General features: G+C 38.1%; 1 protein-coding gene across 1 annotated transcript in view; it reads left to right on the forward strand.

The window, feature by feature from the left end:
• PARVA (parvin alpha) overlaps window positions 1–13106 on the forward strand; it is an 88552-nt gene extending 75446 nt beyond the window's left edge. The window contains exons 11-13 of the mRNA XM_067532069.1: window positions 1224–1325; window positions 2170–2242; window positions 6953–13106. Of these exons, the coding sequence (XP_067388170.1) occupies window positions 1224–1325; window positions 2170–2242; window positions 6953–7029 (252 nt within the window). The 3' untranslated portion in view covers window positions 7030–13106. The remainder of the gene's footprint in view (window positions 1–1223; window positions 1326–2169; window positions 2243–6952) is intronic.
• The last annotated feature ends 11971 nt before the right edge of the window (window positions 13107–25077 follow it).

The following is a 25077-nucleotide window of genomic DNA, read 5'->3' on the forward strand; positions in this document are numbered from 1 at the left end:
ATGCTGTTAAAAAGCTTGACATGCTTATAGTTCTTTATAGAATCATAGATTGGAAGGGACCTCAGGAGGTCATCTAGTCCAACCGCCTGCTCAGAGCAGGACTAACCTCAGCTAAATAATCCCAGCGAGAGTTTTGTCAAGACGCAGCTTAAAAACCTCTAACGATGGAGATTCCACCACCTCCCTAGGTAACCCATTCCAGTGCTTCACCACCCTCCTAGTGAAAAACTTCTTCCTAATGTCCAACCTAGACCTCCCCCTGCAACTTGAGACTGTTGCTCCTTGTTCTGTCATCTGCCACCACTGAGAACAGCCTAGCTCCATCCTCCCTGAACCCATTTTCAGGTAAAGGCTGCTATCAAATCCCCCCTCTTCTTCTCTTCTGTAGACTGAACAAGCCTAGTTCCTTCAGCCTCTCCTCATAAGTCTTGTGCTCCAGCCCCCTAATCATTTTTGTTGACATTTTTGTTATGAGGAATGTCATTTTGTTCTGAAATTTTTGAGAAGAATGTTTTAAAATTAATTCCATATATGAAAACCATGGGCATAATGTGTGTAGTTATAGTTCATAATGAAATAAGTATGCACCATAGCAGCTAGATAGATTCCATCTACCTATAAATGTGTACATTGAAAAATAGGTTAATATAGACTTTGCTGCACTCTGGAGAACCCTTTTGTATTTTTATTCCCCTCCTCTTTTTCCAATTTCTTGTGCAATCATTAGATTACATATTCACTTCTACTTTCTTCTGCTCTGGGGCTATGTGCCATATCACAAACACTTTTGAAGAGATGGCTGTGCCTCTGCCACAGAGCCAGCAGAATTTGAATTGAAGGTGTGTTCCATAGATCACACATCCATATAAATGGACCATTCCTGAGTCTCCCACACTACAGAAATGGGCACACAACTCCCTCTTCCTCCAGTGATTAATCTACTTCCAGTCACCAACCTACTCAGACTCCAATGACAAGACACCCGTCAACTGCAGGTCTCTGCTGGCCACAACCTCCTTCCAGGGTGCTTATATGCCCACTTGTTTATTTCAGAGGGGTAGCCATGTTAGTCTGTATACAGCAAAAATGAGTTTTTTCTGCCTGCAGAAATTTGTTAGTCTTTAAGGTGCTACAGTACTCTTGCTGGGTTTTTTTTGTTTATTTCAGTGTCAGATCAGTTTAGGTGTGAAGGAATAACACTGACATATCATGGTCTCTTACAGTTTGCAGATGGAGTGTACCTAGTGCTGCTAATGGGTCTCCTGGAGGGCTATTTTGTGCCTCTGCACAGCTTTTTCCTGACTCCTGATAGTTTTGAACAAAAGGTAATTCTGTTGTTGGATTTCATATATTTTACATCAAGAAAAACTCTTTCTGTAATACACTGTACAAATCATTTTTTGTAAGACTGATGTACTCTACCTAGGTTAAAAAAAATAGGACTACAGTGGTCACCATTAAAAATTCAGCATTTGCCAACAATAACCACACAGTAGTATTGCAGATACTATGGTTATTGCCTCATCTTAGTAGAGGAGGAAATTGTGTTAACTGCATGGTATCTAGGAAATACTAACTGCTTGTTGGCAGCCACTGCCATGCTGCCATTGAGCAATACTCAGAATTCCCATGACTTAAATAGGAAGTATGTGCATGAATGATGGCAAAATCAGATTATGAAAAACAAAAATTGAACATTTGCAAGATTTCACATAGTTTAAAGATATGAAGGAATATTACCTTATATGCACAACATCCAATTTTTAGACCATCCACGCCTTTAATCTTTACATACAATCTCTATTGACATCCAAGGCAATTCAGCTGCATATTTAGGTCAGGACAGTACATGGACTATAGTGTTCCATTTTTACTATTTTATACATTTTGTTAATTTTTAAGTAATTTATCAAGCTAACTTATCTCTCAATAGACAGTTGAACCCAAATTCTGTTCAGATCAGGACTATCCCATTTGCAAATATTTTGATTTATGACCAAAAAACAAACCAAAACTTGGAATAATGATTGGTTCTCTGGATTCTATAGACCAGATCCTCTGATGTATGGAGCCTTGTCAATTTACACCAGCTGAGGATTTTACTATGCTGATCACATAAACTGGGCAGGAAATAATGTACAATAATGACTATGTTCATTATATTACCAGGTCGTTAATGTGTCCTTTTCATTTGAGCTAATGCAAGATGGAGGGTTGGAAAAACCAAAACCGAGGCCAGAAGGTATCCTACTTTATTTATTTATTATTAATCTTCTTACCAGTTTAAGGGTGAAATCCTATCCGGTATTATGGTGTTGTGGTAAAGTGGGATGAGGCTACAAAGAACCTCTTAATGCACAAAAGTAGAGGGGCAAGCTTGTCTGTAGTGCTCAAACAATCTTTGGTTAGGGATGTATCTAGCTCTCCTTCAGTCAGCAGCAAGCGCTACATGGGGATGCCTGCTGCTCCTCAGAGGAGCAGGATAGGCCTATAAGCATGTGTTCCTTAGCCCCACCTTGACAATTCTTGCCCTTGCCAGTAAAAGTGTTCCTGCAAAGGACACAATGGGTGATATCCCTGCTCTGGCCAGGGCAGGATTTATGCATCATGAACAGCTGTACTGAACAGATGATATTGGTAACATGAAAAATTATAACGTGAATTATATTGTCAACACATCTGGATAACTCTATTCCCTCCCATTCCACCTTTGCCTACTAAACCCTCCAAAATGTGCAACATAATTCATAAGGGTTGTGTAGAAGATTTATTCATTGTGATAGGAAAAGACAAATATCCTATGTTCACTGAGTTGCCTTTGAACACAGTACCTAATTGTGAAAATTCAAAATATTTTGCATATATCTGATCCAAAGTTCCCTTGTCTTCATGAGATGACTTTCCATACTGTTTCATTTTCAGGCTTGCATCCTGTGTATTTCTGCTGCTAAACTTATAGGCTAGAGGTTGAGATTTGGCGTGGGAAAGCTGAACCCCACTGAAGACAATGAGAGTTTTGCCATTGATTTTCGTAGTACCAGAATTTCACCCTTGCACTCTCATATGAAAGAGATGGGTTTAAGTCCCATTCTCAAGGCTGGATTGAGGCAATCCAGGGTCCAAGGCACCCCATGATCTGACATGGCTTGCCTTTGTGGCTCCACTCCTGTAGCCCCCCCCTCGGCCGTGGTTCTATCTCCCAATTTGAGTAGTGGTGGCAGGGACTTCCCTCTCTTATGAAACAGGGAGAACAACTTGGGCCCCTCTTATCGTCTCAGGATTGGCAGCTCCAACCCCGCTCCTCGTATGCACACATACTTCCCTTGGGAGAACAGGGGTCCCTCAAAGAGGCAGGAATGGCAGCAGGTCCCTGCCCCAGTACTTACACCCAAGCTATCTGTTTGCTGGGCCCACTGCACTCTTCAGCCACACACAGAGTCCTTTTCCTGGGTGGTGTTGGCTGGATTTCCCAGCACAGTAAGGTGTGGAAGTAACATTCCATAGATATGAATGGGACAGTTCACACCTTTCACACCTGCAGGCTGTCCACAAACTGAGGCTAACATCACTGGATCATCTCTGCTCTGCTCACATTTTCAATTGCAATGAGAACAGTTAGAGACTTAGCCCTAGTCTACACTAAATGAGTCTGAGCACCATAGTTAAGCCAACCTAACTTCCAGTGTAGACAGCATTAGTTTGACAGAAGAGTTCTTCCATTGACCTAGCTACCAGCTCTCAGGCAGAACCCCTCCTGTCAGCATAGATAGTGTTTACAATGAAGCGCTACACTGGAACAGCTGCAGCTTTCTACAGCTTGCAGTTTGTTTAAAAAACAAACAAACAAGCTGAAATTCTGACATAATCATAGGCCTCAAGAGCTGGGGTTGCAGGTATAGTTCTTTAGTGCCTATGTCTTAATCTGGCAATTTTTTTCACTTCTTGTGGAGGTTGGGACTATTGTGTGCAGTCCTGCTTAGCTAAATTGATGGGTGACTGTATCACAAGGCCTTACGTCTTGGGCAGTCGAAATAAGGCAGTGGAAATAGTGAAATCTAGGGTTTCAAGTAAAACAGAGAGTAGCTGTGATCTCCCACTCCTGGTGGAGGTTTAAAATTCTTATGGCATTTTCATTTTTCAGGTATTTATTGCTCTAGGGGACAGCTAATTTTTCCAGTATAAATCAAGCCATAGGGACATTTCAGTATATATATATATATGTGACATTTCTTGTGCAATTATTGAAATGCTTAATATGAAACTTCCTGCCCAATGTAAATGGAAAAATGCATCTGTTTTATATGTTGTTACATTGGGCACAATGCCCGTGCCTAAAATTCCCAGAAAGCAAAGTAGCATTGGAAAGGATCTTACTATAAACATATATACTAAATAGTCTTAACATTCACACACAGCTTCTATGAAATTTCTGATGAATAAATGCTGCAGAATATGAAAAACATACGTAGAAAAAATAATGAATATGGTAAATAAATGAGCATTTATGCATATTAATGACTTTTTCAGGGTCAGCTATTTATTTCTGTATTTGCAATATATTCTTTGCAATATATACAATGAAAGTGCTTAAAATATCCTGGTGCCTTTATTTTGTCTTTTACTACTGCATTGTATTCAAGTGACTTCTGTAGATGCGATGCTAAATGCCAGAAGCCAAAATTTTCAGATATAGAAGCCTAAAGCTAGACTCAGAAGTCAATGTTTAAGGATGGGATTTTCAAAAGCACATAAATGATTTAGGAGCACAATTTATATTGAAGTCAATATAGACTGAGGAGTCTAAATTTAGGTTTCCATTTTTTAAAATGTTGGCCATCGTTGTTTTTTTTTTACTAGTCGTCATGATTTTCGTTCCAAAATGGTCCCTACTGCACACAGCAGAAGTGATTTCATAAACACTGTTCATCAGTCCTAATGAAAGCCTTGATCTTGCAAGTTTTTGCATGGTGCAAGGCTGTTGATGTTGGGCTAGAGCACAAATGCAGACAAAGACTATGTGCAAGTGTAATTTTAAAACAATGAACACAAACACAATTAAATTGTGGTCTCAAGAATGCAACCAGCTCTTCAGGCCAATCAACTCTAATATATCAGGGACACACTACAGCAGAAGACTCCATGGCTCATAGTCTAGATCCTGGTTGGAGTTCCATCAGTTCTGCTCAGGCTTATGGGAATCCTGGCACTCAACCTGTGTCTCCTCATCCTTGACTGAGTGAAGAAGAATTTTAAAGCATTGTTGAGTTCAAGTCCCTTCTGGGTGACACTCCATTTTAGAGGTCAGCCATGGAAATGAGCTATTATGAGAAAAATCTGATAAAATTATGTTTCTATAAAAATGTAATAGAGTTCTATAGAAACTGAATAGAATTTCACTGTTATGGAATTGAATAGAAATGACAAATCTTTCTAGAGGTTTCTTTTTTTAACTATCCTGTAGACTTCTGTAGAGGTGATGAAATTTTCTGATACATTTTATGGGGTGGTATGAAAATATTTTTGCAAAGTTTTCCATTAAGTTCTGTAGGACTCTATAAGGAATAAAGGGGGTCATCTGACTCCAAGATTCTCAGCTCCAGTCTTGATGGGGGAACCTCCCCTTCAGTATAGAGTAGTAAGGCAAACCATAACTGAAGCAATCTGGGGGCTATGTGGGAGAAATGCCCTTTCCTTGATTCCCCGCAGCTCTGGGATTTTTTAAACTTTATAGTCTTGTCTATTAGATCCTGTAACCTGTCTGTGTCTTCCCAGGGCCACAAAGTGACTGTCCTAGGGACTCATTAATTCCATTAGGTGGCACAGTCCCTTCAAGGAATTCAGGCGGCTTCATAAGTACTCCACTCTGGAAATGCAGCTTTGTGGGGCGGGGGGGTTGTACGGCTTCTTCAGCTGGCTAGCCTTTCCCATAGATCTGGCAGCCTGCCATGTAGCCAAAGTCCACAGCCCCCTACAGCTTGCATAGCTCAGAAAACCATGCATAGGTTTGGCTGGATTGGCCCACTAGAGTATAGACATTGTAGTGTAATCTTCAAAATCAGATAAAAGACTGCAGTATAGCTACTAGAATGGCAATATTATTTTGATAATCGCATAATTTGTTAGGACTGCCTGAGTACTTTGAAGATGACTTGTTTACACAGACCTGAACAGGGGTTCAGGTCATTTAATTTTATATATATTCTGTTGCAATAACATTGACTTTCTCAACAACGTCTCTTGGAAACAGAGTGGATATTTATTAGCTCTCTTGTTTCACAAAGTTTTTTCTTTTTAGGTTAGATGTATATTGTTCGAGGCCCTGAGTCAACCATGGACTTGACCACGTTCCTAACTTTAAGCACTAGGAATGTGGGATCTTCAGCAACAACTTTCAGAGGCATTTATACACCTAGCTCCTGAGGTGCTTTAGAAAATCTCACCTTAAGATCATCCAAGTGCTTTTATTTCTTTGCTAAATAGAAACCTAACAGAATAAATTTTATTCAGTATGGACCCAATCCTGCAGCCCGTACATATCTGAAGAATTCCACGGGAGGATCAGCCTTTGCGCACCAATTTAAAAAGAAAAAACTGTTTCCAAATTTGTACTTGCAATTTTTCACCCATAAATCATGGGTGCTAATTTTTCCATGTAGACATGTAACTAGGTGATAGTATTTGCAAATCAGAAGCTGCAGGTTCCTGTATTCATCAGCACCTACAATTAATTGTGGCTGCAAAATTGATGGCTGGGTTGATGGTCCTGTCAAAAATTGTCCTTACATTTGTCCAGTTTCTATACCCATTCCCTCCCTACTATGCTTCCTACATTTGTGATTGTGTATTTGGGGCAGGATGTACTTGCATGCTAGAAGGCTGGACTCTTTTTTTATGAGTGCTTGCTGGATGTCATGAACAGAGCTGATTTTCCCTTTTTCCCTTCTTTTTCTAGATATTGTAAATTGTGACTTGAAATCCACACTGAGAGTGCTGTACAATTTGTTTACCAAATACAGGAATGTGGAGTGAGGAATTTATTTGGGACAGATGAACAACTGTTAACAAAGCAACCTATCACAACAATCATATTCTTCACGGTCATTCCTTTGCATTTGTATTTTTAAAGAGCTGAATCATTTATCAGAAGTGTTTTTAACTGATTATTCTTGTTATACTTATTATACCGTATGCTTAAAATTAGAGCTACATTAAACCAAGTGAAATGATGAAGTAAAAAGTCTGAAGGAAGATAACTAGGTACCTTCTGGGGAAATCCATCTCTCAATATTTCCTCTACTCTGTTTTAAAATACTCAAAGCAACAAGTAACAGACTTAATAGCTTTAATTATACTGGACTTTGGAACCAATTGCAGAAGGTTATCTTCAGCTGTATGTTAAATATTAATTTGAAAAAAAAAACAGTTATTTTTCTTATCTGAGAGTGGACAGTATCTTCTATCCATAATAACATGGATACATCAGGGGATCTTGCTAATTTGCAGAATGTGTATGGAAAGATAAGTAAGATGTGATGGTTCACACCGGAGCCAAGAAGAGATCTTCCAAAGGCACTAAACCCAGTTAATTTTTTTATGCTGTTGTATGCATCATGGCTTGAATTTTCTGGGCACTGACTGATATGACTACTTATTCCTTCAGACTCTTAATAACATGATGTTCTGATTTAAATGTGCATTATCGATCAATCGGAACAGCACACTTTACAGCTTGTATACTTGATTTTGTGCAACGAAAAGACCTTCACTGCAAAGTACAAAATTCAGCACAGTATCAAAACCTTATAATACAGTCTCTTCATAAGCGTAGGATGGATTTGTTCTACAAAGACACCCAGGGAAAGTAAAAACTGAAGTAAAGGAATTATTTTTACTTAAAATGAACAGTTTAGAAAAATATAAGTGGTATAAATTATGCAATATGTAGGAAAGGCACAAGGAATTAATAATTAAAGCCTAAATTAAAAAAAAAAAAGTGAGTTCCCACTTAAAGACCTTAAAGAAGCCTGATTTTCAGAAAGTGGGTGCTCAATACTTAATGAAAATCAGACCTTTTTATGGTGCTTCAAGTTAGGCATCTCAAAATGGAAGAATGCAATATCACTATTCACTTTTGAAAAATTAGGCCAAAAGCCATATAGTGTAAGAGTAGTAAGGAGTGTTTGAGCATACATATTTTAATACAAGTGGAAAAGAATGAACAAGAAAAGGAAAGTTTGTAGTGTCTGACACTATAATATTTGTAAAACTGTTAGATGGGGTAGCACTTAAATACGATAGCCTTAAAAATATGGGATAAACAACTTTTTTTTGTACTGACATTTTGCCTTTACCTTAGAAAGAAATTATATAAATTTAATAGAAAGTAAAATAATGGCCTATTTTTTTCTATAGTCTATTTTATACATTGAGCCGCAGGCTGTGTTGCTAGGTTAGCTTTATTACACAAAGAGAGGCAGTATCTATTCTCTTGGCAAGTTCATAATTGAATTGTTTTGTTATACAATGTACATCATGCAAAAGTATGATTGTAATTTTCTGGAAACAGTCCTCAACCTTTCACATTCTAATGCATTGTTTGGCATTAACTCAGACTTGCTGAGATTGTTTCAGTACAAGATTCTGTGGACATTTTAGATGAACAAGAATTATTTTGCCGCTCTAACCATGACACATGAGCTGTGATGATTTTACATTTTCAGTTGTCAGACACACAGGAGAAATGGGGCCTGATTCTGCTCTCACATCTCTATCAGGCCTCAATTGGATAGACATAGGAGTTCATGCTAGTAGATCACATTGCATGAGTCTAAATCGGAAACAATGCCATTGAAACCAGTGGTTACCAAGGAGAATAGTAAATTAATCATTACTCAAAGTTTTAAAATAAAGATTTAGATGTCTTTCTAAAAGAGATGCTCCGACTCAACCACAGGTTATTGGGCTCAGTAGCTTTCACTTACACCGTTGGAAAGTAAAAGAATTCCTTTAGGTTGGAATTACTGGGTAAAATTTCTGGCCTGTGTTATGCAGCAGGTCAGACGATGGCCATAGTGGTCCCTTCTGGTCTCAAAGTCTATGAATTACACCAATTTAAAATTAGTGTAGGAGAAAAGAGAATCATGCCTGTGGTCTCTTGAGTCAGTTTATCTGAAGAAATGCAATGCTGGTAAGAATTATTCATAACAGGTTTATGTTACTCATTGTCTAAAGCACTAAATATTTTATTTTGCAGTTTTTCCTTTTTTGTTTTTCAGTGCAATCGTTAGCGTTAAATCAAGCAATTATGTTCTTCCATGGATACTAAGTGATATTAAATAATGAGCTGATATTGACTTTGGTTGAGGTGGTTATTGAGATTCATTACTCTGAGAGGTAAATATTGACTGAGGCAAAGATAACATCAATATTTAATTCAAGGAACAATAAACCTGGATGTTCACTGAATCAACTATTCAATATCTGTATTGTTACATGCTTTCTGAATGTCTAAGGAGTATCTAGATATCCCTACATTTTGGTAATAGTTTTCAAATGCAAGGCAGCTTTTCCTTTTAAACTGAGTTTCTAAAGGGTTATGAAGTTAGAGGTTTAGAAAAGAAAAATTATTTTCCTTTTTAAGAGGTAAATAATTGGACTTTTTGTTCCCAGTCAGAATGCACTAATTTGTATATGTTATCTGATTGGTTAATGTCATTCTGGATCTCAGTATTATTGACCTTTTGAGGAGATAAACAATAGGAACTCATCCTGCCTTTTTTTTTTTTTTTAAAGCCAGTCATGAGCCCAGAAGAGTTCTCCTGTACCTACCGATTGTAGTTCCAGTATGTTTTAATAGTTTGCCAGGAAGTTACAGATTTCCTTCCTTTGTTTATTTGGCATGTATTTTGTCCATTTATAAATCTATATGCTAGTAACTGTTAGAATGCTAGAGCTCAGTTCTTTAACAAATCTGTAAAAACAAAGTTTTACAGATCTTATTCAGTTGGAAAGACCTGGCACTCTCACACACATTGAACATATTATGTGAGTGAAGCACATATTTTTTACTGCCTTTGTTTTCAGAGCACTTTTTTAGGAGAGACAGTTAGCTCTCTATGCGTAAAAGAAAGATTACAAACAGCAAAACAGTTGCCGGCATCTGTGCATTCATCCAAATTCTTATTATGTGTTGCTCTGCTACTGATGTAATTGACAAATTTTGTGTGTCAGTAAATTCCATCTACAACAAATCAGTGGACAGAATTGTGAAATATCTACAGTACAGTAATTGTTTGACACTTGAGACTATAAAATTGTTTAAAATTTAAGCCTTGATGTGATCATCTGTTTTATAACAAGAATTTTTGTAAACTAAAAGCTTCTTCTGTAGCTATATAAGAACACAATTATTATAAACCTAGAACAGTGTACACACACACACACACACACACACACACACACACATTTACAGGTCAGTGGATCACTGCTTATATTTCTGATTATATAGATTTGAATAGCCTATAAAATGAGTATGAAATCTAATCTACAGATATCTAATATATATTGCTTTTAATATAGAAAAATATAAAACAATAGAATATAAGTGTAGTCGGTTTTCTCTTTATCAAGTAATATTTGGCCTGCACCTTCCTTATGTGACGCTAATTGGGTCAAATTTTGCTCTCGGTTACAGTGCAGTTACTCCTGATTTATAGCAGTGTAACTGACCTTGAATTTGTTCCATTGGCATAGAGGTGATTTACGTTTTAGGTCAATTATGGCTTTATTTATAATTCTTTATAAATGATTAAATGTTTCCAGATCAATAGTGGCAATTTAAAAAGAACAATGTCTTGAGATGGCATTGAAATTCAGTGGGCCCAATCCAGCAAAATAATCTGCACCTTTCTGTGACATGAAGGCCCACCAGTTTCTGGGACCACAGAAGGCTGAGAGAATATTAGTCTGCCATGAGGGATCCCTAAAAAAGAGAAAAATCTCTGCCATAGCTGTTAAAAGCTGCTAGGGGAGCAGAGAGTGCTCTGCTTCCCAAATCTTAATTCATCTGTCTCCCATCAGAGCCATGCAGCAGTGCTGTGTACGTCTTCCCCATCCCCATGATGACCATTGTGGTGTTTGTAGCAGGGGAGCCCTCTGCCTGTGGTGGAGTCCTGATGGAGCCTATCCTCCCCACAGTTACTGTTTGTCTTACAGTGGGGAAGAGCAAATGTCTATGCCAAGTAGCCTCTACTTCTTCTCAGAAGGAGACCTCCAAAATGGAGTTGTCACTCACTGAGATTCTAATATCTTAAGGCTATGTATGGCTTCTCCAAAATTCTTTCCCATCTGACTGAGTCAGTCAGCCAGGAAAGAAGGGGCCCGTGAAAGGATGTCATGGGAATCGCTGAGTGAGTTCACCTGTTTCCCCAATATCATGTCCAGAGAGCTGGATTGCTATATATTGCAAATGGACTGGTGGAGTCTTGGGCTCTCCATGGAGAGTGGTGGTCACAGAATGCCTAATCCTCAGCATTCCTTGGTAGCTAGGTACTTCTTCCCTCAAAAGAGGCAGAAGCAGTGCTCAGGAAAGCTCATGGAATTCTGTGGACTAGCAACTGCTGGATACGGCCCTAATATTCTAAGTAAAATCTACTTATGTTTACTCTTTGGATCAGATTCTCTGCGGGTGTATATCTCCACGGAAGTAACTGGAGTTGCACCAGCAGAGCATTGGCCTCAAGACAAGCTGTATTAATTAAGACAAATGACGCTTGATCAGTGTGACTGACCTTTGCATTTTCCATTGATTTTGCAGGGGACATGTTTTTAAATTCATATTTCAGATTCACTTAGCAGATACTACTTCAGGCCACTAATGTTGTTAAACTGAACGGCTTTAAAAGTGATGGGTTTTATTTCATTAAGCAGAAATATGTATGAATATTAGATATACTACATATTAGCTTGAGACCTTTTTTGCATGTTTGTTATTCTCTTAATCTCCTCTCTTAATGATGTCTTCACTCAAAGCCGCTGAATGTGCTGAATACCCCAGAGTAGAATAGTGCCTTGAATAATACTTGCAGCTTTCTCTACAGAATTGCCTAGTGGTCTTTTATTGTCTTATCATGAGAGCTGCTATTGCATTTTTCTAAAGTTAATGCGGTCACAGATTAAATATTTCATAGAAAGTGAAAATTAGGTTAGAATAAGATTTTTTAAAAATGTGTTCACATGCAAAATAGTCTATTGTAAGTAGATATTGGAGCCAAAATAATAAATCTCTTAGAATCACAAATTTTCTACCTTCTAAAGACCTCTGATCATTTGGCATTTGTTAGGGCTAAATTCTTTGTATCTGAGTCTAAATCTGTGCTTGGTTGCCCTGAATCTATTAGAATATGAAAAAGTTGTTTCCAACTATCTGTTTGCTGTCTAATAGTTCAATAATTCTATGCTTTACGATATTATTATTGTTTGGTTATAAAGTTCAAGATCATAATAATTAAATGTGCAACACACAAAAAGCGTTGCAATTCTTGCTTCATAAAATATATATCTCATTGTGTTGGTTTATATAAATTAACCTGCATGCCATCTACTGCAGATTTAATGGCTTTTATCAGAGTGTATTTTATGTACTCTGTTAATAACAGAGACACTACATTACCAATATTTCTTGTGCTTTTTCTGAAAGATCTGTTAAGAACCACAATAAAAATCACACTTGAAAATCAGAATCTGTCTTTGCTAAAGATGATTTATGTAACAAAAATTAGCAAGGTTACGTGCTGGTATATTCCTGGAACTCCAAGCCTTCTACGTGCATCTTCCCCAGTCTCAATTATCTCCATGTGGGTGTGCTTGGTGTTTATTATTATTAGCTGTGGAGGCTGGTGACAGCTGAAAGTGGGTTGACAAAACAGACATGTAAACATATGCTTGAGCCTATTAACAGCAGTGGATAGAGAAAATGCTGTACCTGACTCAAAATAGTGTAGGCAAAGCACACCCTGCCTCTGGTTATTGTTGGTATATTAGACACTTTCATACTGTATTCATAGTAATGTATTATACCAGATTCTGTGAAATATTTCAGTTGTGTTATTCAGTAGTGTGTCAGTAACATATTGCAATTAAAACTCTCCAGTACATAACGTAACTGTAGGTGGTTAATGCATTGTTGTTGTAGCTGTTTTGGTCCCAGGATATTAGAGCGACAAGGTGGGTGAGGTAATATCTTTTATTGGAACAACTTCTGTTGGTGAGAGAGACAAGCTTTCGAGCTTACACAGAGTGCTTCTTCAGCGTTGTTAAGAAAGCTTTGGGGACCTAATTTTTTTAATGAAATTTTGTTGTGATACTTATATCTACACAGTAGTTTTAATGCAGCATATTTTTCAGTTTGTATTCCGGTTATATATTCAATTAATTTCTTAATGAAGTAGGTCATTTTTAATGCTAACACATTTGTACCATAGTCAAGCAATTAAACTGCACCTGAATTGCTTGACTTAGAAGTGTATGTGAAAGGATTGCAGGCATGGGTCCTTAATGTGGTTTTACCCACAAGGATAAATGCAGAGTGATGTAAACAAAATCATAAATCTATATGGTTTTTTCCTGGAGTCTTTAAAGAGAAATTAGTGGTGTGAAAGACTTATAAAGTCACCTATTCCATCCACCAGCCAGTGCAGGATTGGTCCCTCCATTCTATTCCCAAATCAGTTTTATCGGAATCAAACAGTGGGCTTACACTTCCTCCCTTCTGAGACTATGCCATATTCTAACAGACCTCAGTTTAGAAATGTTGTCCTGATATTCAGTCTAATTTTTACATGATTCGATTAATTTCATTCTGAATAATCTGAAGACTTCTCTCTTCAATATTTGCACCACTCAAATTTGGTGAAAATTAATACTACACTAGTGTGTGTTATTACAATTATTTAAAAAAAAAGCAAAAACATTTTATTACATGTTGAGACTCTGAAATTTTCAGCTGTTACTAATCAACACAATTCACTGCTCAGATCTTCCAATGCTTAGAATAACAAACTGTGCTGATTACAGTCATTTTGCTGAATTATTAGTCAATTGGATATGTGCCAAATTTATAACTATTATATTAGGATTAGGTGAAGATATGATGCTATTACATTACATAAGAAAAAAAAAACCCAAAAACCCGGTGTCTAAGATGTTCATGTACTATTTTTACTAAAAACAACCTTTGTTGTTTTTTCCATCAGATACAAACACAATTCCTTTAATACAAGAGAATAGCAGATAATTCTGTGCATGGGCTTGATCATGCAAGGTGCTGAGCACTTTTGTCCCAGTTCAAGAAAGCATGTAAACACATGCTTAACTTTAAACACTTGAGTAGTTCTTTTGATTTATTTGCAAGATCGAGCCCTGTATAACTAAGATCCCATGTTACACAGAAATATTTATGTTAGAAAGAAATGTGGTATCTGGTTTTTCACCTTATGCTGCCTGCCATTTTGTGCTATTATAAGGTCCTACTGTGGCCATCACAGTACCATACTTAATACTTGCTTCCTTCAAAGTATCCTCTATAATTATTTCACAAATTAATTCATAGGGATACATACAATCTGTATTCTTTTACCCAATCTTGAAGTCATTCAGGGGAAGTCATTTGAAGGCATTGGTTTTGTCTGCATGCTGGCTGAAGAAACAGGGCAAAGGATATTTTCTGTGTATGAGTCCTTTTGGTTCAGATTCTCAAAAGATATTTAGTTGCCTAAGTTCTATTGAGGATCTGGGACTTAGTGATCAAAAGAGCAAATCATTGCATAGAAACAGAACATTGTCACACACAATACTATTCCTGCCTTGAAGGGCTTACAATCTTAAACAAGGTATGGGTGGAGAAAAGAAGCAAAGTAACTTCCCCAACATCACCTAGCAGGTCAGTAGTAAAACTGGGGATAGAATCCAGGCCTCCAGAAGCCTAGTTACAGTACCATATTGATTGGATCACCCTGCCTCCCTGTGCTGTGGTGGATATATCAGTGCAAAACAGGAAACAATGTTCCTGTGAAATTCTAGTCCCCATGTAAAAGCAAGTGGGTGGCAAGGTAATTGGCTTGAGAGAACATCCATGGAGTTCTCATTGGTACTCTATGCTGACCATGATAAGGAGCTGGGGGTACAATGCATCAAGCCAGCAATCCAGATGTGCACTGATTACCAGGTTGCTTTAGGATGTGTGTGTCAGTGCGAGGGTTTCCAACCTTGCATTTTAGTTTTTACTGACACAAAGCTCTGAAGTCGATTTTTTTTTTACTGACTCAGTAAACTTTTTAGTGACATCTTTAAAAATACCATAAACAATACAATAATGTCACAAGTGTATACTGACTCGTGATATTCTGTACACAGGAATTCAGAATTATGCAGTTGTTTTAGCTGCAGTTAATTGATTGATCGGGTTCTTTGGGCATGTGCAATAATAGAAAACAGGACATTGATAAAGTCATGGTCAGTGTAGTTTTATGATACAAAAAGTGATTCTGAACGATGACAATCAATGTCAAAATACAATGTTTTATTTCTACCCAATTTCACAGACATTTTCATTTATTTACGGGTTAACGGACAGTGTTAAAATTGTACATTTTTTTACTGATGGTCTGGAAATTTACGGACAGTTGGCAACCTTAGGTAGAGGAGGTGCCATGCAGCTAGCTCAGAGGGAATCCCCAGCAACGTTGGGGTCACTATGGGGTTCTACACATGTGTGGGAAATAGTCAGGTGTGCATTGTAGCAGATTGGGGGATGTCTAATATTGCACACAGAGCTGTAACTATACCTACATGCATGTAACTTACATTTAGGTGACTGTCTAAGAGATCAAAACAATTTAATATCATCTGTTCAAAAAAGCATATTAAAGGTATTAAGTTATTAACTTCTGGGCTTTCAAGCCTTCTAAACTTTCAGATGCTTCTGGACTGGTGTTTTCAATGGCACTTGAGGACAGAGAAGGGACAAAATTAGAGCAGCTGTGGACGGTTAATTACATAATGGTAATCTACTGTGTCAGGAGCAAGTGCTCAGCTCAGACAGTGTCATAACATCTAGCTTCATATTTTCCTCCACAATAGCAGCTGTACTTCATTAGCAAGACAGATTAACCCCTTATTTACATATACGTTATTGTGAGTCAGAGCCTGCCATATTACCATTCTGGTTTTAATTCACATGGCCTCCACACCAATGCTCTTCATGACTGAAATATAGTATATTAGTTATAGCCTATAATACATTTTTATGAGATCATGTTACAAAAACTGATTTCCAGAAAGACAGGGGGGGGGGGGGGGGTGAAAACTGTAACATTTTGCCTTTCCAATTGATTGTCTTTACATATCAGTGAGTCTGAGTTAAACTAGTGTAATTAATTCTTATTTTCTAAGTTTACAAAACACAAGCAGGGGTGAGATCATTAATATTAATAATATAAAGATGTGCTTTTTCTTCTCTTAATTTCAGCACATTGGATCAAGTGTTACAGTTTTGACTCAGGCAAAATTCCTATTGAAACCCAGAGGATTTTTGACAGAGTCTGGACTGCAAAATTTGGCTTATTAGAACTTAGTTTTTTCTTGTCATTTATATACAATACAACGTCTTGTATTTATAGAGGACAAAAATAGAAAATCGTAAGGCAATCCCCAGCCCCTAAAATATAGTATAAGTATACCTGTTGCAAAAAATACAAGGGCAATGTTAGATAGGCAGAACTGCTTTTCACCTAGCATCCTTGAAACGTCAAAATATTATTATTCCAGATGCTCATTAGCCAGGAAGTTCCTGAAGTGTCCTTTAAAGGAACCTAGACTTTGCTGGCATATGGTAGGTCCTTGCCATAGAGGAGTCAAAAAGCAAAACCCACAATTTTAGTCAGGTTAACAGTTATCATTAAACTTCTTATTAGAATGTTGCTCTGGAACTTAGGATATTTTCACAAATAGCTCTCATTTTCTTTTTAAAGATAGGCTGAAAAGATTTAAGACAGGATGTTGCTTACAATATCCCTGTTGTGGTATTGAACTGAGTGAGAATGTACTCTCCTGAAAAGACAATACCACCAACATCCAAAACCCATCAAGCAAACTCAGCAAATGTAAAGATGGAAGTCTAAAGCATAACTGACCATAATTTGTCAGAACAGAAGCAATACTTATAGAATTAAGCAGGTCATTTCTAACACAGGACAATTAATTACCTCACAGACCTTAGCACATTCAGAATAAATTGGTCTGAATCTTATTTACACTACAGCTCCTTTATGCCACCTTAGCAGTGTAAAGGAGCCCTAAAGTAGGCATAAATTATATTTATACTCCCAGAGCAGGCCTCGCTGTAAATGAAAACCAGGCCCACAGATACTTGACCGAGGCTTCCCACAGTAACACCATCTGTAAAGAAAAAAATTAAGAACAACCTCAAAAACATTTAAATTAAACATATTCCAGGGAAAAGAGAGAAAAATATCTCTGTATGTATGCTTTATAATTAGTGAAGTGCTCATATACCACAGTGAAGTTGGGCTTGTCACCAATAAAAGAACCTAGATAGATCCATTAGCTAGAACTACATCATGTTTACAAGTAGCTGTCCTGTGAATAACACAAACAAGCCTTCCACTTTGGCAGAATTCATGGTCTTAATTGTATTATGATGAGTGGAAGTGAAGAAAGGGGTTTAAGAGGGACTTAGTTTGTTTTGGTCCCAGAGGGCTCAAGAATAAAGCTGGGCAGCATTTGTCAGCTCAATTTATTTTTCAATGAAAAATACAGATTTGGTAACATCAAAACATTTCACAAATTCCTGTTGGTTTTGCTGAATTATTCATATTTAAAAAAATCTGAAAGGAGTCAAAATGTTGCATTTTGACATTTTCTAAACAAAAAGTAAACAATCCACTCAAAACCTAAATAGAATGTTTAATTTTGGGTTAACCCCAAAACAATTTTTTCAGAAGTTTTGGCAAATGAAAAAGACAAAAAATTGCATGAAACAAAACATTTTTCTTGGCCTGAAACAGTTTTATTTTGTATTTATTCTTTTTTTTTTTAAAAAAAAAACTTTCCTAGTGACCAAAAATTTTGAAGAAATTCATCTTTGGGTCAGCCCAAAATGATTTCTTTTTTTGGAATAGCCAGTGAACTGAGAAATCAGTTATTCACACAGCTCTACTAAGGAATGCAAGCTCAGTGCAGCCTGTTAGCTCTCAAATGCTAGAGCCCCAGCGTGTAACACTGGCTGCTTGGAATAGTTCAGCAAGATCTCTTTCCTACAACTCTGCTTGCCTGCTGCTAAAGAAACAGTACCTGCCCTCCCCACTGCCCAATTAATGACATTACACATCGTTCATCAAAACAAAGAAATTAGAGGTGCATATCAGAATTTAGCATCATTCCTTTGGAGATTTTCCAAACGCTTCTCTTCAAAGACTTTGTGTCTCAAAGCCAGCATTTCTGTAGTCTTCCAGTGTATGTGTGAAAGTCTACCTGTCTGTCAGCATTGGCTACAATTAGAGTTTCACAACCACCACCAAAAGTTGCTAAGTCATTCATCCAGAGGCAGGGCCAAGACATCTATGCAGTGGGGCTCCACATGTGCTGTGTTATCTCGAAGACTTGCACTGATTTTTAGGTACATGTACTTTGAATGTTAATTTCTGAAGTTCCTTGTGCTGCTAACTAGACCCTGCATTTCATTCTCTATGAATTGCCGTAGATATTTTTCCCGAGCTGTTTAAGGCTTGCTTTTCTAAGTTTCTCAGAAATCATGCTGATGTTTTCTTTTATATTTTAAGGAATGGCCAACTCTTGAACTGAGCCTGAGGGAAGTGGTTCCCTATGTAATGTATAGTTTGCAAAGCACTTTAGGATCTGTCAGGATGAAGAGCACTGTGTAAATATAAGATAATTACGTATGGATTTGTCTGAGCCACCTCTGCCACCTTATGGGCCATAGGCAAACACTCATCCAGCCCCTCAGATGTTTTTTGGTAGCATGCACTTAGTAACAGAATGGAGCTTTCTGATTCTGTCCTCTCCTCACTGGTCATAGAGGTCCCATGTGCTTACACTGTAAGGCAGGGGCTAGGATAAGGGTGTCCACAAAGAAGGTTCACATCCCCAGGTACAGCACAGTGCCTTGCTCTAGGAGACAGAGTGGGCCTGGCAGGGAGGCATGGACCCAGGCGAGCTGTCACTCTTCAGATCCTTTAGTAGTCTGCCTCCTAGAGAAGACATATTAAGGGGCATGGAGGGTTATTTCAACCAATAAGCTGAATTAGTCTCTAGCCAGCCCCCCACAGCTGTTCCATGTACCTGGATGCCACTAGGATTCATAGATTTGTAAATTCGGAAAGGACCAATGTGATCATCTAGTCTGACCTCCCGCATAACACAAGCCAAAGAATCTCACCAAGTAATTTCCACATCAAGCCCCTAACTCCTGCTCCCTCTCATCCTCCTGCACACACACACGCAGTTCCTTGTGCATTTGCTCAGTACCCAGCTACTTAAGCTGGCCACCGGTATGAGGATTTAAACCACAATGAACTATGCAAACTGCAAAACACTCAGGGCCAAATCCTGCCAATCCTTATTTAGGCAAAATTTTCCATGAAGTGAATTCCCCTGAGTAAAAAGTACAAGACTTGTCCCAGGGAATAGACATCCCTGTTCTTCAAAACCAGCTTCTCTTTTATTCTTCTGCTGCCACATTATCATTTCATAAATCTGACCTTTCTCTATTCGTCCAGTACTAATCAGCATTTGCTAATTAACATGACATTGTATTAGACTGTCATGGGATTCAGTAACATGCCTGCACTGGCATACCCAGTACATGGTATCCTGTTACCTTCAATATAGAGTGGCTATTGATGGAATATGCAGGATGTACTGCATACCATAATTCTTTTCAGGGAGTATTCTGACACTCGGCCTTGATCTTGGCTTTCACTCTGGCAGAGTCCTGTTTTATGTTTATTTATAACTTCTTGCTTTGGGGATAATAGTGGCTGCCTAAGACATTTTCTTGTTATACCATAATTCTCAGGATGAGGCTCTTTGAATTATGGTAAAGAGGACTTTGCCCATTTGGAAAAAGCAAATAGTCATAAATTAATCCGAATGCAATTTTTAGCAAACCAGTTAGTTTAACCAGCCAGTCCAATTATGGTGTGGGTTGCAGCAGGTCTGTGTGTTCAGGACTCCCTTGAGTTGTTTTTAGTTATGAAATAAAAATAAGAAATTAGATCAGTTCTTCTCTGACTTCTTCTAATCACATAGATTGCAAGTGCATATAGCAATGTAGCTTTACCTAAACTAATCTTTGCCATTTTACCACTATGACTAGCATTTACCTCCCTTTCCAAGTTACATGCAGAACACTGATTTCAAATAACAAATTAAATAGTTGCTTGGCTCAGGGATGGTTTTAACTCCTACAGTTATACTCAAACCTAGGATTACAGAGTTGCCTAAATCCTCCCACTGCCTTCTGAGTGACATTCCCCACTCCCTAGCTGCCAGGACCCACCAGCTACCTCCTGACTCACCCCACCTCTCACCTGGCTAGTCCTCCTGCTAACTTCTGGGAGCAACTCCACCAAACCTTTCCTGTTTGTTTCTAACACCTCCTCCCCAAAACTAACCCTCCAGATGACCAAACCTTTCTGTTACCACTCTAGTCTGCCTCACCTTCTAGAGGCCAGATCCTCATGGAAAAGTTGCCCAACCATGCTCCTCACTGTCAAAACCATACAGCTACTCACACTCTACCCAAAAAGTGTCTCAATCAGATCCCAGCAAAAGACATTCCTGCTACCCTTCTTCAAAAGACATTAAAATCTTTCCACTGCCTCCCTAACTTGCTGCACAGCCCAGCTGGCAGACCTACTATTGCCATCATCCACCTCCCAGCTGGCAAAACCCTATAGGGAAGCCAGTAACATTCCCCCACTGTTTTCCACACCACCATTTCTAAAGCCAGAATTAAGTTAATATATTCCTACTACATCCACTGCTCTCTGCAACATAATTTTCACTATACTTTTCTTCTCCTTAGGCTTATTTAAGAACAGGGCAAAATTCTAGCCGAACATACATTGCGCGGCCCCAAGTTAGCCATTATGTGGCCAAACATTAGAAATGAGAAATTGTTGCTTCATCTTTCTTCCTTTTACACTCTTGAATGCTTTTAAACTAGACTAGTGCTGGAAAAACCTCAAACATGCCTGAGTTTGGATGTGTTCCAAAAGCTTTGGTGGCTTATGTGCACTTTCTTAGGACTCTCCATTCCTTTCTCATTTCTCCATGTTGCATTGTTCTCCTTCTCACCCTTCTTAATTCTTTCTCAATTCAACCAACTTTCTCCCTTTCCCTGGGCCTATCTTTCCCTTTAAATGAGCCAGCTCCCTCTCACTGATCTTCTGCGGACCCCTGACTCTCCATTCTCTCTTGCTGAGCTGGACTCACCTCTCCCTGGCTCCCACAGAATATGCTTTCAATTAATTAGGAATTTAAAGGGAAGGGTATAAAGACCTCACACTCAGATGGCTAGCTGTAGAAACAAACAAAACAGGTGAAATTTCCAAATAGGGGTTTGAAGACTTACTTGAACGTTTTATGTTGATTAGATGCAAAGACATGGACCACTAGCAGGTTAAGGTTAAAATTTTGCACACCCAAAATTTAGGCAATGCAGATGTTAAGGTTATCATAGTACTTTAACTCACCTACCTATGTGGCCATATCATGCCACTGATTTTTAAGCCCAGCTGAAGTCAGTGACAAAATCTGTTTATAGATTGATGATGCAATATGACTCACAGGACCAAGTTTTGCCCACAGCTGTGATTTCCCCCTTATTCCCCTCCCCCCAAGCAATAGGAGCAGAGCATATGTATCTAGGGTTAGATTTGAGCCCTTTGATGAGCCCAGCTCTTCCTCCTGTTTGGCCAGCCATGTCCCCTGACAGTTCTACATCCCCACTGGCCCATCCTCACAAGAAGCCTGATTCAATGTGTGTTGAAGTCAGTGGGAGTCATTCCACTGATGTCAGGGGGTTTTGGAGCAGGCTGTGAGTGTAGTATGCAGTAGAACTTAAAAAACCCCAGAAGCATTGGACATATTATAGAAAGTGCTCCTCTGAGGTGGGTGGGGGACATGGCCTATAATATTAATGAAGTCAGAGAGAATAGTATAACACGGTAAAATAAAACTGGAGTTAAAGTATATTTGGCCTATTGTAAAACTATAGATCTCCACATATGAAAGCAATCTGAATACTTGGGGAAATTACATGCATTTTCAGCCTGATTTTTTTTTAAGTGTGACACACATCTATACCTATTTTATCTTTCTTGAGATGTCTTGGTAAAAGTAAAATCCCAGTTTAGTTACTATGTAATTTGCTTCACTTTTTTAAAAATGAAAGCTGTATGAATATCACATTTTTGGCATATATGGAAGTAAAACAGTTAAACTGCTAACCAATAATGTTTTGGTTTTTGTACAAGAGCCAAGAAGACTAATGAAATGTTCATGAGAAAGGCTGGCAAATTGCCACATTCCTATGGGAACATTGCTGCAGTGAGGTTTAACCGATCACGATGGACATTAAGAAACAAATGTGTAGGAGTTTTAGAGTGACCTGTAAATGATCAAGAATCTAGTAAAAATATAGTATTCAGTGTATCTACGACATGCTCATCTTTATATGAAATCTGCGATGACAATGGGAATTTGCATCCTCAGTGATAGTTTTTAAAGAACAGCTGTTGAGTTCTGCTGGCTTCTTTGAAAGTTACAGCAGATGTACATTCATTAAAGAAACTGCTGCAACAAACTACAATATCTAAGCCTGACTTGTAACTTTTCCCCCTTTCTACTGTGCAAGAGCTCCCTGTTAAGGCTCACTCCTGCATATGCTTTTAATTCCATAAAATTGTATTATTTTTATTCTTTTAAACTAACCAGTGAGAAAACTGTATAGGTACAATGTGATTTCTGTTTCGGCTGTATAGCCACCCCCCTTTTGCAGTAATTGTGTTTTTGAACCACATCCATGAGACCATGTGAATCTACTGACATGCTGTATTTAAATTTAGATCAGTGGATTAGTGAATGCTATATTTAATCAAAGATAAGAAGACAAGTGAAGTTTCTGCTGTTTGAGATGACAAACTGCAGATCAGTTAGGTTCCAAAGAACAATCTAACACTTCTCCTATAAGCATGCTGAGAAAGGAACTTGGAACTATTGAGTACCATTAGAAAAAAGCAAGGTAATCATTAGGAGCTTTATGGATTTTACAGCGTGTCTTTCAGAGGCATCCAAAATTATCTAAAATAATCATCATTGACAACCATGGATAAGTTTATTCATGAAATTAAAGGAAAACTGTGTTCTTACTTACCTTTCCACTAGATGGCAATAGTACATGGTAGTTACGTCTATTTTAGAATGTTTAGTGAATCATTTAAGAGGTGAATGTTTTTATAAGTTTGGCTATCTCATTAAATTAGGACATGAGCAATACTACCTATGCTGATAGTCAGCTCTCTCAACAGAGAGTTGTCTTGAGCAGTACAATGAATTTTCTTTGTTTGCATAACATAAATGCAATATACAGATATAATTGTACAAATATGGAGAATAAGAAGAATAAATATTTCTCAGTGATGGCTGGCACATTTAATACACAATAATATGTATGAATCTTATTATTTCATACTGGATAAGGGACTTAAGTTTTATTAAATTCACGGGACAAATCAACCCCGATGTCATTCTGTGGACTTCATTGGCATTCACTAAGATGGATTTGGCTCCATGTTTTTGGATCACAAAATAAAAGAAAAAAGGAGCACATGATACTGAATGAGAAGGGGAACGGAGTAATCTTTCCCAGGCTGAGTCAGAACATCATGTGAAATGGGTCTCCACATTGTGAGCCTGCAGATGACTCATCATTCTGGGAAGTGCGTCCTAAAAAGGTAAGGTTAACAGGGGGAAAGAAGCAAGGGGAAATAAAACTTTACAAACATGTCTAGGGAGAATAGTTATATGTTGATAGGCATTTAAACAGATGGAATATCAGAATCAAGTTTCTGGGTGACTTGGCATCTTGTGGTGACCATTTGACAGCTTGCTTTTTTGCAGCATATGCTCTAGTAAAAAAGTATGTTTGCTAAGGCACGGCAATGTGTTGTAATGCAGATTATACTATTTTGCTGTGAGAGACCCTGGAGATCATTCAAACCTCAAGGTTATCAGTGCAGCCCTTTATCTGTGTGTATATAGATGTGCAGGTATGTACAAATGGCTTGGTTTAAGGAAAATCCTTGACATGATCACTATTGCTCCATGTATCCGCATGGAACACTTGCCCTTTGTTGTTCATATTTTTCAGACAGGAAGCGTTTCTGACCTACAACACATATAGGGTTGAAATTGCTGAGCCAAAACTGAATCAGAGCCTTAACATATGAAGGCATCCAACTCTACAAAGTTCTACCCTCTCCTACCCAGACTATTAAAACTAGCAAGACTATTTAACCCAACCTGCATCATTTGACAGTGCTCCATATTTAATTGCAATACTAATCTTATTTTATAGCGTCCGACCGCTCAGATATTTTTCTGACTCAGGTTTGTTACTGGTTTCAGAATTGAGAAGTCAATTCTGTTTATATCACTGAAATGTTTTGAAATGTGTTTGGTTGGTTTAGTCCAGTCAGCTGTGATTGATGGTAGTTTTAGAGAGGAAGGATGGTGCAGTGATTGGAGCACTAGCCTGGGATTCTGGAGAGGTAGATTCAATTCCCTGATCTGCCACAGACCTTGGACCCGTGACCTTGGACAAGTCATTTAGGCTGCATGCTCAAAAGGTTAGGCTGCTAACTTCCAATGATTTTAATCTTCCATCTGTAAAATAGGGATAAACGGGGCATTTCTCTGTCTCAGGGGGATGCTGTTAGAATATATACATTATTAGTGGTATATAATAAGTATCTT

The sequence above is a fragment of the Emydura macquarii genome, unplaced genomic scaffold (assembly GCF_026122565.2).
Source record: "Emydura macquarii macquarii isolate MOO-44397 ecotype Brisbane River unplaced genomic scaffold, CSIRO-AGI_Emac_v2 contig_3240, whole genome shotgun sequence".
In the NCBI taxonomy this organism is placed as follows: Eukaryota; Metazoa; Chordata; order Testudines; family Chelidae; genus Emydura; species Emydura macquarii.